General features: G+C 43.2%; 1 protein-coding gene across 1 annotated transcript; it reads right to left on the bottom strand.

Moving 5' to 3' along the window:
• Positions 1-5,196: 5,196 nt before the first annotated feature.
• LOC307069251 (melanoma-associated antigen B16-like) lies at positions 5,197-6,147 on the bottom strand (the record flags this gene model as incomplete). Its single annotated transcript, XM_079727485.1, has 1 exon — positions 5,197-6,147. The coding sequence occupies one exon, from the start codon at positions 6,145-6,147 to the stop codon at positions 5,197-5,199; it is 951 nt and encodes a 316-aa protein (XP_079583611.1).
• Positions 6,148-15,453: the final 9,306 nt, after the last annotated feature.

The raw sequence follows: 15,453 nt of genomic DNA, 5'->3' as shown, positions 1-15,453 counted from the left end.
CCCACCCCTGGCGCCCCTTTGGCTCTTCCCTCAGCCAAACCTGCAGGAGAGACCAGATCTTTATTTGTGGAGGTATGCTTTTCAGCTAGTATTGCCTTAAGTGATTTAATCGCCAATTACTGTGGTTGAAAAACAGCTCTAACTGCTGAATTTTTGTAACTTATTGAAAAAAGCTGAATACAGGACATTTAGGGTGTCCTGACAAAGCCAATATAGAATGCAGGACAAAATCACATCGAGGATGTGTCCTGTGTGTTCAGGACGGCTGGCAACTCTAGATGAAGTCCATGCCTGAGGCAGGGTCTTCTAGCACCAAGCTTTCCCAGCAGTGTTCAGGCAGCAGCCAAGAGTTCTGTGGGTGTCAGGGCCCACTGTCCCCAGGGGGAAGAAAGGGCTGTGGGCTTGCAGTCCCCACTTTACCCAGACTGCTCGGCCTTCCTTATGTTCATGGATTGGATTTCTGGGGAAAGCTTCAGCTGGAATGAGTGGGCTCATATCTAAAATTTTGACAATCACAGTCTCCCAGTTAGATAAAAGATATGTCATGAAATTCCAACTTCCAGGGACATGGGCCCAAGACTGCCTCCAGTCCTTTGCTCTCTATGTCATGAGAAACTTGAGCTACTACAGAGTTGCCAGCTGCCTAGAACAGACACATTAGTTAGAGCAGATAACTCTCTGTGTATTGTGGGTGTAAGCTTAGCCTTGAACAAAGGCTATCAAGAGTAGAATCCTAGAAGACACCTGAGAGGGCGGATCTGAGATTGAAAATTCATGCTATATAACTTTTTATATACTATAAGCCACAAATACACAGGCATGGGCAATTTATAGGCAAAGGCACAAGTACATCCTTAAAAAAGAGAGCTATAGGAAACAGGAAAACTTTCTCTTACTGATGGTTTTCTGGGTAAGTACTTTCTCCCTTTAAACTCTTCCCTGGACTTATTAAGTTTTGTGTAATTGTGGTTTCCAACAGTGTTTGCAGGGGATGAGACAGAATATAGGCCACTATATGCACAATACTTGATTTTACCTCCACCCATGGCCTCACATGACCTCTCCAGATGCAGCCGGGGACCCTCTCCCGATAGCCAGGCCTATGTTTTCTACTGCCCACTGGACGTCTCCACCTGGACAGCCTGCAGAACCTCACCATACATGGCCCACACTGACTCATCCACCACACCCTCCTTCGTCTCTACCTCCAACTCACATTGCCACCAACTCTTCCTCCTCCTTTATCCTCAGTCTCAGCTAAGAGGAAGAGCTTCTACCTAGTCAGTTAACCTTCAGAACTCAGGGTCATTACAGACTCTCTCCCACCCTTTCACATAGTCCCCAACTCCTAAAACTCAAATCTGTCTCCTCCTCACCATCCTCACATCTACAGCCTGAATCAAGTGCCTTGCCATCTCCTTTTGTTTTGTTTACTTAGTGTTTGCCTTCAGCATATGTTCAGTAAGTGCTTTCCAGGTGAATGAATGACTCAGAGTACCAGAGGTAACATTGACTGATTCAAAATAATCCTGGTAGGGTCTCTGCCTCCACGGAGGAAACACAAAGTGTTACAACTCCTTACCTAACTTGAGAATTCCCATGGGTGTCTCCTTTCCAAGCCCTAACACCCTCATCTTGGAGGTGGGGATGCTGCCAACAGGATGGTACATAATGCTTCCCTCTTTGGACCTCACATATCTCCATAATCTCCTGTCAGTTTAATAAGGAAGTGTGCCATCTCTATAAGCGCACCACACACTCTGCAAATGTCTGACCCTTTCCCAATCCCCTATCTGACCCTTTCCCAATCCCCTATCTAGTTGCAACACAGGCCAGCAAACACAGCCCCAGGACACTTACCTCTGGTATGCCAAAAATTCAGGAAGCATAGAAGGCAGTCTGGGTTTAAAGATACCACCTGATTGTTTTTTAAGACATGTCCATACCTAGTCTCTTACAGTCACTGAGCTAACTAGCCACTAAGGCATCCCCCCTCCAATTTCCCCCTCCTTGAAATTGTATATCCATTTCTACTACGCATGGTACTCATGGTCTGTCTCAACTGTCTGCCGTCATTCACTAACCCCATCCATTTACAAAGCCCCATCCTCAGTAGAGGAGGTACACTGCATACAAGGTAAGAAATAGCTGTCTCCAGGAGACATAAAGATAGTTCCCAGCCCAGTTACATTGGCTGTTTGCTTACACAGTGATCTCCATGACCTTGCCCCATTTGCCTCTTAAGGGGGAGGCCTTGGTTTTTGACCACCAACGTATGCTCACTCATTGCTGTCGCTTTTCAGTGGCTAGTCTCAAATATGGCACCCCATTAAAATCCTACTGCAGGGCTTCCCTGGTGGCGCAGTGGTTGAGAGTCTGCCTGCCAATGCAGGGGACACGGGTTCGTGCCTCAGTCCGGGAGGATCCCACATGCCGCGGAGCGGCTGGGCCTACGTGTCCAGAGCCTGTGCTCCACAATGGAAGGGGCCGCAGCAGTGAGAGGCCCACGTACCGCAAAAAAAAAAAAAAAAAAAATCCTACTGCAAACGTCAAGATGGTTACATGGTTTCAAAAACTTCTCTGACTTCAGGTTTATATTCCAGCAACTAGTATGTTCTGTGCCAAGAAGCCCATAGGAGATTGACCATGTACCTAAACTTCACTGTTCAGAGAGAACTTTACATAGAAGGGGCTATTGCTATCAGAGGGATCCCATCGTAAATGTCAGCCAAGAATGCCTGCAGGAAGTTAGAATACTCTGTCAGGGAGAAGGAAGGTGGTTCTGGGCTGTCTGTTCTATTGGGATCAGGATGCAATGTTCAGAGGAGGATGCAGTGAAGAGCTGGTCAGCAAATCAGGTTACAGAGTTAGCCAGGAAGGCACACTGGGGAAGACCCAGGGGAAGGGAGCTGTAATGTGGGAAAGTGTTGGGACTTAACACACGTGCCAGCTACTGATCAGAGGCAGCTCTCAAGGAACCTTGGTGTTGAGGTAACAGCACCCTGGGTAAATGAATCCAACAATCTCCAAATTGTGTTTGACTCTCATTTTCACATCCCTTCTTTATACCCACTTTTAGTACTTTGGCTACAAGGTACTTTTTATCCCCCGAGAGGCATTATGGAGTAGTAAGAAATGAGTTAACAGACAGAATGGTGACCTCAGGCTAAGAGGAGTGGAATAGCATGGGCTCTAGAAGAATTCAAACCAGAGGTCTAGTTCCAACTCTGTCACATATTAGGCCTGTGAACTTGGGTACATTCCCAAGCTCTCTAAGCCTTGTGTTCATCTGTGAAAGGGTTTTGTATGTAGGACTGTTACAATGTATGTATTGTATGTAAAGCCCCTGGTACAGTGCATGGTATGCAATGGGTTTTTAATGATGGCAGTTATTATTATGATTACTTTAACCCCAGAAACTAGCACTTTCCCCTCTGGGATTTATTTATCCAGCAGATGTCAGAGAATATGCCCTGCTCTGAGACATGGCACACCAAATCAGCCAAAATTGCTGCTTACCAAGAAAGCCTTACTAAATCTTCTTTATTAGGGGATGCATTATTTAATTTGGGTTTGGGGGAGTATTTCCCAACTGGATCCTAGAACTTGTGTCAAGGACCAACTCTCAGTTGCCCTTCCAACAGTCCGTCCCTATTCTCATTCATTTGCCTCCTCCAAAAATACAGGCCTTGCTTAGATTTTGCCAAATTTTACTGAACATAACCTATTTAAAATGTCCCTTGAATGGTGTGGACGCTGGACCCCCCAGCCCAAGGCAAAGAGTGCCAGCCCAGTGGCTTCTAGGTATCTCAGCTCAAGAAAGTATCACCTTTATTTCTCACAAACTCCTTGAAGATGATAATCATAAAATGCCTAATTTGTGTACTATGTTCAACTGCATTTGGGCAATAATGCAGGATATCTTCCATTCTTATCCCAGGAGGGATCTGGTTTACCCATGATCCCAAAGTAACTGGTAAGAACAGTTCTCCATTCCATTCCAAGTCTCTCAACTCTGAGACACACCCCTGGCTCACCACTTCCCCAGCCTCATCTAGTGTATCATAGAGCTCAATTAACATATACACACTACTGTATATAAAATAGATAACAAGGACCTACTGTATAGCACAGGGAACTCTACTCAATATTCTGTAATGACCTATATGGGAAAAGAATCTGAAAAAGAATGGAGATATATATATAAAACTGATTCACTTTGCTGCACATCTGAAACTAACACAACATTGCAAATCAACTATACTCCAATAAAAATTAAAAAATTAAATTAAATTAACTCCCAGTGGAGGACTTGCAGTTTCCCAAGGCCTCAGCCTGCCTTGTCTCAGGACATTTATATTTGACAGCCCTCATATGAACTCCCCAACTCCTGATTCCTTTTTTTCTTTTGGTATTAAAGGATATCCACCATTGTCTTTACATGATTCCTGCTCCTAGACTCTAAAATTCTATGGGTGGGTAGTAAGTCTTGTTTATCTGGGCATGCCCAGTACTAACACAGTGCTTTCCAAAGAGCACATGCTGATTTAATGTTTGGAGAATAAACGAGCCATTGTACACAGGGTCTAATTTATTAAGATTTCTCTTACATTCTTAAACAAGATAAGCAAAGGCATATATATGTCCTCTAATTTTACAGAACAGAAGATTAAACAGGATAAGGGAAGCCAAGAATTGACCATCTTTTAGTTTTTTTTTTTTCTTGATCCCAACTATTTTACTGCTGAGTTCTTTGACAGTGCCAAGGAAATGGCTATTCTAATGTCATGTTATCTTTTCCAGATCACAAAAGAAGATGGTCAGTTTTACAATTTGTTTTACAAACAAAACTTGTATTCTTAAATTCCATAAACAGCAATAAATGTATGACCAATTTCACTCATAAACAGATTCTGAAGCTAATGAAATGTTATATTAAAAGGAACATTTGAAAACTAACTCACTCCAAAAAGAAAATAAACCTCCATGTTAACTATATAGAAGAGGAACAGAAAGTATACCGTTTCCCAACAGCCACACTCCAGCTCTCAACTACTTAGGAAGTTGACTGCTCTCTTCAATGACAAAGTGAAGAATCGGCCTCAGACCTCACTAGGGGTGGGAGGAGCTACTGGATATGGCACTGGAACGTGCCCTGGCCATGGCAGCATTGCCAGCCCTGGTTGCAACTCTAGCTCAGGCTCTCTCTGCTTCATCTCTCAAAGCCTCCTCATACTGGGATGGGAAGCAAGTAGGGTCAGATTCATGGATCTTGGTCAAAAACTCTAGCAATTTCATTTTGCTGGCTTCAGCATGGGCTCTTGGACCCCACAGGAATTCATAGCGTGGAGGATTGCTACTGGGTACCTGGCAGTACTCCAGGTACTTTTCTTCCACTAAATCTTTGGTGATAAGCTTCCTGGGCTCCCCAAAGATAAAATGCTTCCTCCCAGAATATAAGTCCATCATATTCAACACTTTCCAGATCTCCTCCTCAGTGGCACGATTGCCCTTCATGAAAATCACACCCAGGATAATTATCAGGAGGCCTGTCTTGGGCATGCCATTGTCACCACTGAGCCTCGGATCATAGGTGAGGCCTTGTTTGTTGACGAGGGCATAGCTGTGGCTGGTGGGATCCACTTCCTTCACATCAATGCCAAAGACCAGCCCTATGCACTCAGAGGCTCTCCTGAGGATCTCAAGGAAGTCATCCTTGTACTCTTTGATAACATCACCAATCATATCTGCCTTTGTGATCAGATCTCTCATTTGATACTTTTGCAGCAGGAACTGCACCAACAAAATCACCTTCTCATCTAGAGGGTCTGTGGGCAAGTTCTCAGTTTCTGACAGAGAAGCTGACCCAGTCTCCTTTTCCTGGTTGCTGGAGCACTCATCTGATGTGCATGATGAGACGGCTGTAGTGATAATGTAAGATAAGTAGGCACTCTGAGGACTGTGGGGAGTACTGGGTGCCCCAGAAGCCAGAGCCTCCTCCAAATTGCCAGGCATTAGAGGATGGAAGGAGGAGGGAGAGGTCTCCTCCAGCGCCCTGGAGACCTGTGCAGCCTCCAGGCCCTGGGCTTCACTGAGGGCATGGTGCTGTTCCTGTGTGCAATGTGGAATCTCTTGACCCTGAGACATGTTCACTCTGGTCTGCGGCAGCAGACAGGAATGTGGGCAGGCGAGCGGGTAAAAGAGGACCACCACCTAGGGAGAAAGGGAGGATGTGAGTGGCCTCATCTGTTAACTCAACTGTGGCAGCTCTGAAAAGAGTGCCTTCCATCCATCTTTTCCTTAGGGCAGTACTCGAGACTCACAGGTGTCCTGTCCTGAACTGTAGGAAGCAAAGGAGGGAGCGAGAAGGCTCTTCAGGGTGCAGCCAGCCAACCTAGTCCAAGGCTTCCTAAAGCTGATAACAGAGCAGGTGGGGTCAAGCTCTGTGGGATTCCTTCTGTTCTGCGGTGGGTGGTCCCCTCCATCTTTGTTCAGAGTCCTCACTGTGATCCCAGGGAGTATCTGGGACTCCTTCCTCTACTGACCCAAGGATTGTCACCTCAAAAAGAGGCTTAAATCTTCTTGAGACACTTGACTTACAAAGAAGAAAGGAGGTGCCGCACACTGATAGCTTTTTTCAGAGCCTCTCAGTCAGGAAGTCACAGAGGAGACAGACAGGGGAGAGAAGTGAGGGGCCGCTCATGGGGCCATACCTGCCCGGGCCTCCCAGAAGTGACGAAGGAGCACGGCTGTCTGTTGGGGCTCTGTTGTTCTGATGTGTGCGGTCCCCACAATCCTCACTAAAGATCATGACTTTTGACCTTGACAGAGACTGAGGCACCTCTCTCTGTTAACTTGAGACAACAGCCCTCAGATTCCCAAAACCAAAATCAGAAAGCACCGAAGTCTGACTATTCCAGGGCCTACCCAGTCTGACAACAGGGACAGGGTTCTATGGGGCGCCCATTGTTCTCCAGGGTGTGATTCCCCCAGTCCCTGCTCAGCATCTTAACTTGATTCCTGGCAGGGCCTGATTACTTGGGGCCACACCTCTCAGAACAATATCATCATCATCCTCATATCCCAAAAGTCAGAGGAAGTCACTCCTGGCCGGCCCCTCCTCCTCCTGGGACTCACAAGAGAATTCTGAAGACCCTTCTCCATTCTGGGGAAGAAGTCTCCTCAGTCCCACTCAACATCTTACCTTGACTCCCGGCAGGGTCTCAGACTCCTCCCTCTGCTCACCCAAGGCAGCAGTCCTCAGAACAGGCCTCACTTTCCTGCAAACCCAAGGTGGAAGTCAGGGGGCAACTCAGTCTGACAGTTATTCTCACGGCGCCGAGGGCTGGAGACGGGGAGCTGCACTTTTACCTGCAGCGTCCCCTCTATTCTGCAGAGCTGGTCACCTCATTCCCCTTGCCCACCTAACCCTGAAACGCCCCCGTGCCAGGGCCTCCTCCCTCTGCTGACTCATGGCCACGCCCCGAGTGGCGCGCGCTGCCCTCAGATTCCTGAGGCCCTAGTTAGTTACTCCGGGGGCTCCCCGGGATGACAAAAGGGACGGGTCTTTACTCAGCGGGCCGCCCCTCTCTTCTGGGGTGGTTAGTTCCCTCGTTCAGTGTCTTCACCTTGCCACCTGACCACTCGAAGGGCTCCTCCTTCCGCGAATAGAGCCCTCAGCTTTCAATATCTGCCTTCGCCAACCATCCTCCCGGAAGTCAAGGGGCGTCCCTTCCGCTCCGCTCCCCCTCGCCTCCTCCCCCCACACCAAGTGGTGCCTGGTTCTCGCGGGAACGACAGCAGGAGTGAGGTTCCGTGGGGCTCCTTGTATTCTGGGGTACTTAACGCACTCGGTGTCTTCACCCAGAATCACTGCAGGATCAAGGATTCCTCCCTCCGCGGAGTTGAGGTTGTACCCCATACACCAAGACCCTCACCCGGGTCAGACTCGCGAGAGGACGAAGTCAGAGGGAGCCTCTGTCTAATAGTTATCCCGGAGCTTCTTTTTATTTAGTATTTGAATCTATGCCATGTCTCATTTTAAAACAAAGGTACTGCGCTTCCCTGGTAGCGCAGTGGTTGAGAGTCTGCCTGCCGATGCAGGAGACAAGGGTTCGTGCCCCAGTCCGGGAGGATCCCACGTGCCGCGGAGCGGCTGAGCCCGTGAGCCATGGCCGCTGGGCCTGCGTGTCCGGAGCCTGTGCTCCGCAGCGGGAGAGGCCACAGCAGTGAGAGGCCCGCGTACCGCAAAAAATAAAAATAAAAAATAAAATAAAAAATAAAGGTACTTTAAAATGGGTAAAATTCTGAATTATACTGTTTAATATGATGTTTTAATAGCATATTAAATACTTAAAATTGACAATGGCCATGCTATACATTGTGAAAAAGCTGAAATATAAATATAAATATTTTTTCTTTAAATGTAACAAGTGGATTTCTTTTTTTTTTTTGGCCGTGCTGCATGACAGGCGGGATCTTAGTTCCCCAACCAGGGATTGAACCCATGCCTCCTGCAGTGAAAATACAGGATCGTAACCACTGGACCACCAGGCAAGTCCCAATAAGTGGACTTCTAATCACAGTTGTTTTAATGTGTTCACTTGTTCTATAAGACTTGACAATTGTTATTGGAAATCTGCTCTATTGAGAAAAGTAAATTAAAGCATAAAATTACTTCCTCTTGGTTACTCAGATTAAGAAAAAATGTCAAAACATGGATACTATTCATATAGCCTGTTGTTTAAACAGTCTATGATTGTTTTGTGTCATAAAATGGCCTGGTACATACTATATTTAATATGCACATGCCACCTGGATAAATAACACTCATCTTTCAAAGGAAAAAGCTGTGATCCAAATACAAGCATACCTCGGATATACTGTGGGTTCAGTTCCAGACCACCGTAATAAAACGAATGTTGCAATAAGCGAATCACAAGAATTTTGGGGTTTCCCAGTGCATATAAAAGTTATGTTTACACTATACTGTAGTCTATTAATTGTGCAATAGCATTATGACTAAGAAAACAGTGTTGCATACCTTAATTAAAAATACTTTATTGCTAAAGAATGCCAAAACAATTACAATAGTAACATCAAAGTTCACTGATCACAGATTACCATAACAAATACAATAATAATGAAGTTGAAATACTGCAAGACTTATCGAAGTGTCACACAGAGACACAAAGTGAGCAAGTGCTGTTAGAAAAATGGGCTAGATAGACTTGCTTGACGCAGGGTTGTAAAAAACGGTTCAATTTGTAAAAAAACACAGTATCTGTGAAGTGCAACAAAGTAAAGCACAATAAAATGAGGTATGCCTATAGGTGAAATGACTTAGCCAAGGTTACTAAATACATTACACATATTTGGCTGATGAAATAATCATCTCAAATGATTGATTTTTAATTCCATATTTCTAATGTAATCTAAAAAATTCATTAAAAACATATTCCCACGATCTTATGGTTAAAATCTAGATGAACTTACAGTAAAAAATGTATATAATTTATATCATAATACAGATGTCTCAAAGTCAGGGCCTCCAAGAAGCAGACCCTAAAAGAAAATATGTGTGTGGTAGTGATTTATTAAAGAGCTATGCCCAGGGTAAAATCAGTAAGAAAGTGGAGACAGCATGATAGAAAAGAAGAAGCCAAGCAAAGATACAATTTAGGTGAGGTCTCAACATGACCCTATGGAGAGCTCTGGAGCATAGGCTAAACCTCACAGTTTGCCTTATCTTGTGGCAAAGTAACTGAGCTTTTCAACTTCCACACCAGTCAGTCATTGGCTCTGTGTCACTCAAGGATTGTGGGGTGGTGGGGGAGTGAGGCATGGGGACTCCAAGACATTTCTGACTTTGTTCAGGTAAGGAAGCACCAGTGTCCAAGAGCAATCCTTTCAAGGTCAAAGGTACGAGTATTTACTGGCATAACATGCAGAAGCTAGGAGATGAGAACACAGAGTTAGGAAAAGGGATCTGAGAGTATCATGACTGGATACCAACAGTGCCTGCAACTTGGTATTATGGGGAAAACATTAGACTTTAGAGACACAGAACTACATGTTCAAGTTCTAGCCTTGCTCATCAGGCATAGCCTTGGGCAGGTTACTTGGGAAAACTCTTACACAGATGATTGTGAATAAATCCTTTTCATTTTTATTCCCAAACTCTAGCATAATGCCTGACACATAGTGGGTATTCAGGAAAAGACCGTTGAATAAATGAAACCACTAAAGCTATTTTTATATAGCTTTAGTGGGATTCAGCTTGTTGGGTTTTACTGTTGTTACTATTTTTTTTAACATCTTTATTGGAGTATAATTGCTTTACAATGGTGTGTTAGTTTCTGCTTTATAACAAAGTGAATCAGCTATACATATACATATATCCCCATATCTCCTCCCTCTTGCGTCTCCCTCCCACCCTCCTTATCCCACCCCTCTAGGTGGTCACAAAGAACCGAGCTGATCTCCCTGTGCTATGTGGCTGCTTTCCACAATCTATCTATTTTACATTTGGTAGTGTATTATATGTCCATGCCACTCTCTCACTTCATCATAGCTTAACCTTCCCGCTCCCCATGTCCTCAAGTCCATTCTCTACGACTGCGTCTTTATTCCTGTCCTGCCCCTAGGTTCTTCAGAACCATTTTTTTTTTAGGATTCCATATATATATGTTAGCATACGATATTTATTTTTCTCTTTCTGACTTACTTCACTCTGTATGACAGTCTCTAGGTCCATCCATGTCTCTACAAATAACTCAGTTTTGTTTCTTTCTATGGCTGAGTAATATTCCATTGTATATATGTGCCACATCTTCTTTATCGATTCATCTGTTGATGGACACTTAGGTTGCTTCCATGTCCTGGCTATTGTAAATAGAGCTGCAGTGAACATTGTGGTACATGACTCTTTTTGAATTATGGTTTTCTCAGGGTATATGCCCAGTAGTGGGATTGCTGGGTTGTATGTTAGTTCTATTTTTAGCTTTTTAAGGAACCTCCATACTGTTCTCCATAGTGCCTGTATCAATTTACATTCCCATCAACAGTACAAGAGGGTACCCTTTTCTCTACACCCTCCCTAGCATTTATTCTTTGTAGATTTTTTGATGATGGCCATTCTGACAGGTGTGAGATGATATCTCATTGTAGTTTTTTTTTAACATTTTTTTATTAGTTTCTGCTTTATAACAAAGTGAATCAGTCATACATATACATCTGTTCCCACATCCCTTCCCTCATGCATCTCCCTCCCTCCCACCCTCCCCATCCCACCCCTCCAGGCGGTCACAAAGCACTGAGCTGATCTCCTTGTGCTCTGCGGCTGCTTCCCACTATCTATCTACCTTACGTTTGGTAGTGTATATATGTCCATGCCTCTCTTTCGCTTTGTCACAGCTTACCCTTCCCCCTCCCCATATCCTCAGGTCCATTCTCAAGTAGGTCTGTGTCTTTATTCCCGTTTTACCCCTAGGTTCTTCATGACATTTTTTTTTAACTCCATATATATGTGTTAGCATACGGTATTTGTCTTTCTCTTTCTGACTTACTTCACTCTGTATGACAGACTCTAGGTCTATCCACCTCATTATAAATAGCTCAGTTTCGTTTCTTTTTATGGCTGAGTAATATTCCATTGTATATATGTGCCACATCTTCTTTATCCATTCATCCGATGATGGACACTTAGGTTGTTTCCAGCTCCGGGCTATTGTGAATAGAGCTGCAATGAACATTTTGGTACATGTCTCTTTTTGAATTATGGTTTTCTCAGGGTATATGCCTAGTAGTGGGATTGCTGGGTCATATGGTAGTTCTATTTTTAGTTTTTTAAGGAACCTCCATACTGTTCTCCATAGTGGCTGTACCAATTCACATTCCCACCAGCAGTGCAAGAGTGTTCCCTTTTCTCCACACCCTCTCCAGCATTTATTGTTTCTAGATTTCTTGATGATGGCCATTCTGACTGGTGTGAGATGATATCTCATTGTAGTTTTGATTTGCATTTCTCTAATGATTAATGATGTTGAGCATTCTTTCATGTGTTTGTTGGCAGTCTGTATATCTTCTTTGGAGAAATGCCTATTTAAGTCTTCTGCCCATTTTTGGATTGGGTTGTTCGTTTTTTTGCTATTGAGCTGCATGAGCTGTTTATAAATTTTGGAGATTAATCCTTTGTCAGTTGCTTCATTTACAAATATTTTCTCCCATTCTGAGGGTTGTCTTTTCATCTTGTTTATGGTTTTCTTTGCTGTGCAAGAGCTTTTAAGTTTCATTAGGTCACAGTTGTTTATTTTTGTTTTTATTTGCATCACTCTAGGAGGTGGGTCAAAAAGGATCTTGCTGTGATTTATATCATAGAGTGTTCTGCCTATGTTTTGCTCTAAGAGTTTTAAAGTGTCTGGCCTTACATTTAGGTCTTTAATCCATTTTGAGTTTATTTTTGTGTATGGTGTTTGGAAGTGTTCTAATTTCATTTTTTTACATGTAGCTGTCCAATTTTCCCAGCACCACTTATTGAAGAGGCTGTCTTATCTCCATTGCATATTCTCGCCTCCTTTATCAAAAATAAGGTGACCATATGTGCGTGGGTTTATCTCTGGGCTTTCAATCCTGTTCCATTGATCTGTATTTCTGTTTTTATGCCAGTACCATGCTGTCTTTTTTTTTTTTTAACATCTTTATTGGAGTATAACTGCTTTACAATGCTGCATTAGTTTCTGCTTTATAACAAAGTGAATCAGTTATACATATACATATGTTCCCATATCTCTTCCCTCTTGCATCTCCCACCCTCCTACCCTCCCTATCCCACCCCTCTAGGTGGTCACAAAGCACCGAGCTGATCTCCCTGTGCTATGCGGCTGCTTCCCACTAGCTATCTATTTTACGTTTGGTAATGTATATATGTCCATGCCACTCTCTCACTTTGTCACAGCTTACCTTTCCCCCTCCCCACATCCTCAAGTCCATTCTCTAGTAGATCTGTGTCTTTATTCCCGTCTTGCCCCTAGGTTCTTCATGACCTTTTATTTTTTTTCTTAGATTCCATATATATGTGTTAGCATACAGTATTTCTTTTTCTCTTTCTGACTTCACTCTGTATGACAGACTAGGTCCATCCACCTCAGTACAAATAACTCAGTTTCGTTTCTTTCTATGGCTGAGTAATATTCCATTGTATATATGTGCCACATCTTCTTTATCCATTCATCTGTTGATGGACACTTAGGTTGCTTCCATGTCCTGGCTATCGTAAATAGAGCTTCAACGATCATTTTGGTCCATGACTCTTTTTGAATTATGGTTTTCTCAGGGTATATGCCCAGTACTGGGATTGCTGGGTCGTATGGTAGTTTATTTGTAGTGTTTTTTGTTTTTTGCAGTACGCGGGCCTCTCACTGTTGTGGCCTCTCCTGTTGCGGAGCACAGGCTCCGGACGCACAGGCTCAGCGGCCATGGCTCATGGGCCTAGCCGCTCTGCGGCATGTGGGATCTTCCCAGACCGGGGCACGAACCCGTGTCCCCTGCATCGGCAGGCAGATTCTCAACCACTGCGCCACCAGGGAAGCCCTATTTGTAGTTTTTTAAGGAACCTCCATACTGTTCTCCGTAGTGGCTGTATCAATTTACGTTCCCACCAACTGCAAGAGTGTTCCCTTTTCTCCACACCCTCTCCAGCATTTATTGTTTCTAGATTTTTTGATGATGGCCATTCTGACCGCTGTGAGATGATATATCATTGTAGTTTTGATTTGCATTTCTCTAATGATTAATGATGTTGAGCATTCTTTCATGTGTTTGTTGGCAATCTGTATATCTTCTTTTGAGAAATGTCTATTTAGGTCTTCTGCCCATTTTTGGATTGAGTTGTTTCTTTTTTTGATATTGAGCTGCATGAGCTGCTTGTAAATTTTGGAGATTAATCCTTTGCCAGTTGCTTCATTTACAAATATTTTCTCCCATTCTGAGGGTTGTCTTTTCGTCTTGTTTATGATCTCCTTTGCTGTGCAAAAGCTTTGAAGTTTCATTAGGTCCCATTTGTTTATTTTTGTTTTTATTTCCATTTCTCTAGGAGGTGGGTCAAAAAGGATCTTGCTGTGATTTATGTCATAGAGTGTTCTGCCTATGTTTTCCTCTAAGAGTTTGAGAGTGTCTGGCCTTACATTTAGGACTTTAATCCATTTTGAGTTTATTTTTGTGTATGGTGTTAGGGAGTGTTGTAATTTCATACTTTTACATCTACCTGTCCAGTTTTCCCAGAACCACTTACTGAAGAGGCTGTCTTTTCTCCACTGTATATACTTGCCTCCTTTATCAAAGATAAGGTGACCATATGTGCGTGGGTTTATCTCTGGGTTTTCTATCCTGTTCCATTGATCTATCTTTCTGTTTATGTGCCAGTACCATACTGTCTTGATGACTGTAGCTTTGTAGTATAAAGTCAGGGAGCCTGATTCCCCCAGCTCCATTTTTCGTTCTCAGGATTGCTTTGGCTATTCGGGGTCTTTTGTGTTTCCATACAAATTGTGAAATTTTTTGTTCTAGTTCTGTGAAAAATGCCAGTGGTAGTGTGATAGGGATTGCATTAAATCTGTAGATTGCTTTTGGTAGTAGAGTCATTTTCACAATGTTGTTTCTTCCAATCCAAGAACATGGTATATCTCTCCAACTCTTTGTATCATCTTTAATTTCTTTCATCAGTGTCTTATCATTTTCTGCATACAGATCTTTTGTCTCCTTAGGTAGGTTTATTCCTAGGTATTTTATTCTTTTTGTTGCAGTGGTAAATTGGAGTGTTTCCTTAATAGCTCTTTCAGATTTTTCATCATTAGTGTATATGAATGCAAGAGATTTCTGTGCATTAATTTTGTATCCTCCTGCTTTACCAAATTCATTAATTAGCTCTAGTAGTTTCCTGGTAGCATCTTTAGGATTCTCTATGTGTAGTATCATGATATCTGCAAATGGTGACAGCTTTACTTCTTCTTTTCTGATTTGGATTCCTTTTATTTCTTTTTCTTCTCTGATTGCTGTGGCTAAAAGTTCCAACATTATGTTGAATAACGGTGGTGAGAGTGGACAACCTTGTCTTGTTCTTGATCTTAGAGGAAATGGTTTCAGTTTTTCACCATTGAGAACGATGTTGGCTGTGGGTTTGTCATATAGGGCCTTTATTATGTTGAGGTAAGTTCCCTCTATGCCTACTTTCTGGATGGTTTTTATCATAAATGGGTGTTGAATTTTGTCAAAAGCTTTTTCTACATCTATTGAGATGATCATATGGTTTTTCTCCTTCAATTTGTTAATATGGTTTATTACATTGATGATTTGTGTATACTGAAGAATCTTTGCATTCCTGGGATAAACCCCACATGATCATGGTGTATGATCCTTTTAATGTGCTGTTGGATTCTGTTTGCTAGTATTTTGTTG

The sequence above is a fragment of the Hyperoodon ampullatus genome (genome assembly GCF_949752795.1).
Source record: "Hyperoodon ampullatus genome assembly, chromosome: X".
NCBI classification, from domain to species: domain Eukaryota; kingdom Metazoa; phylum Chordata; class Mammalia; order Artiodactyla; family Ziphiidae; genus Hyperoodon; species Hyperoodon ampullatus.
This window is presented reverse-complemented; position numbering and strand designations above follow the sequence as displayed.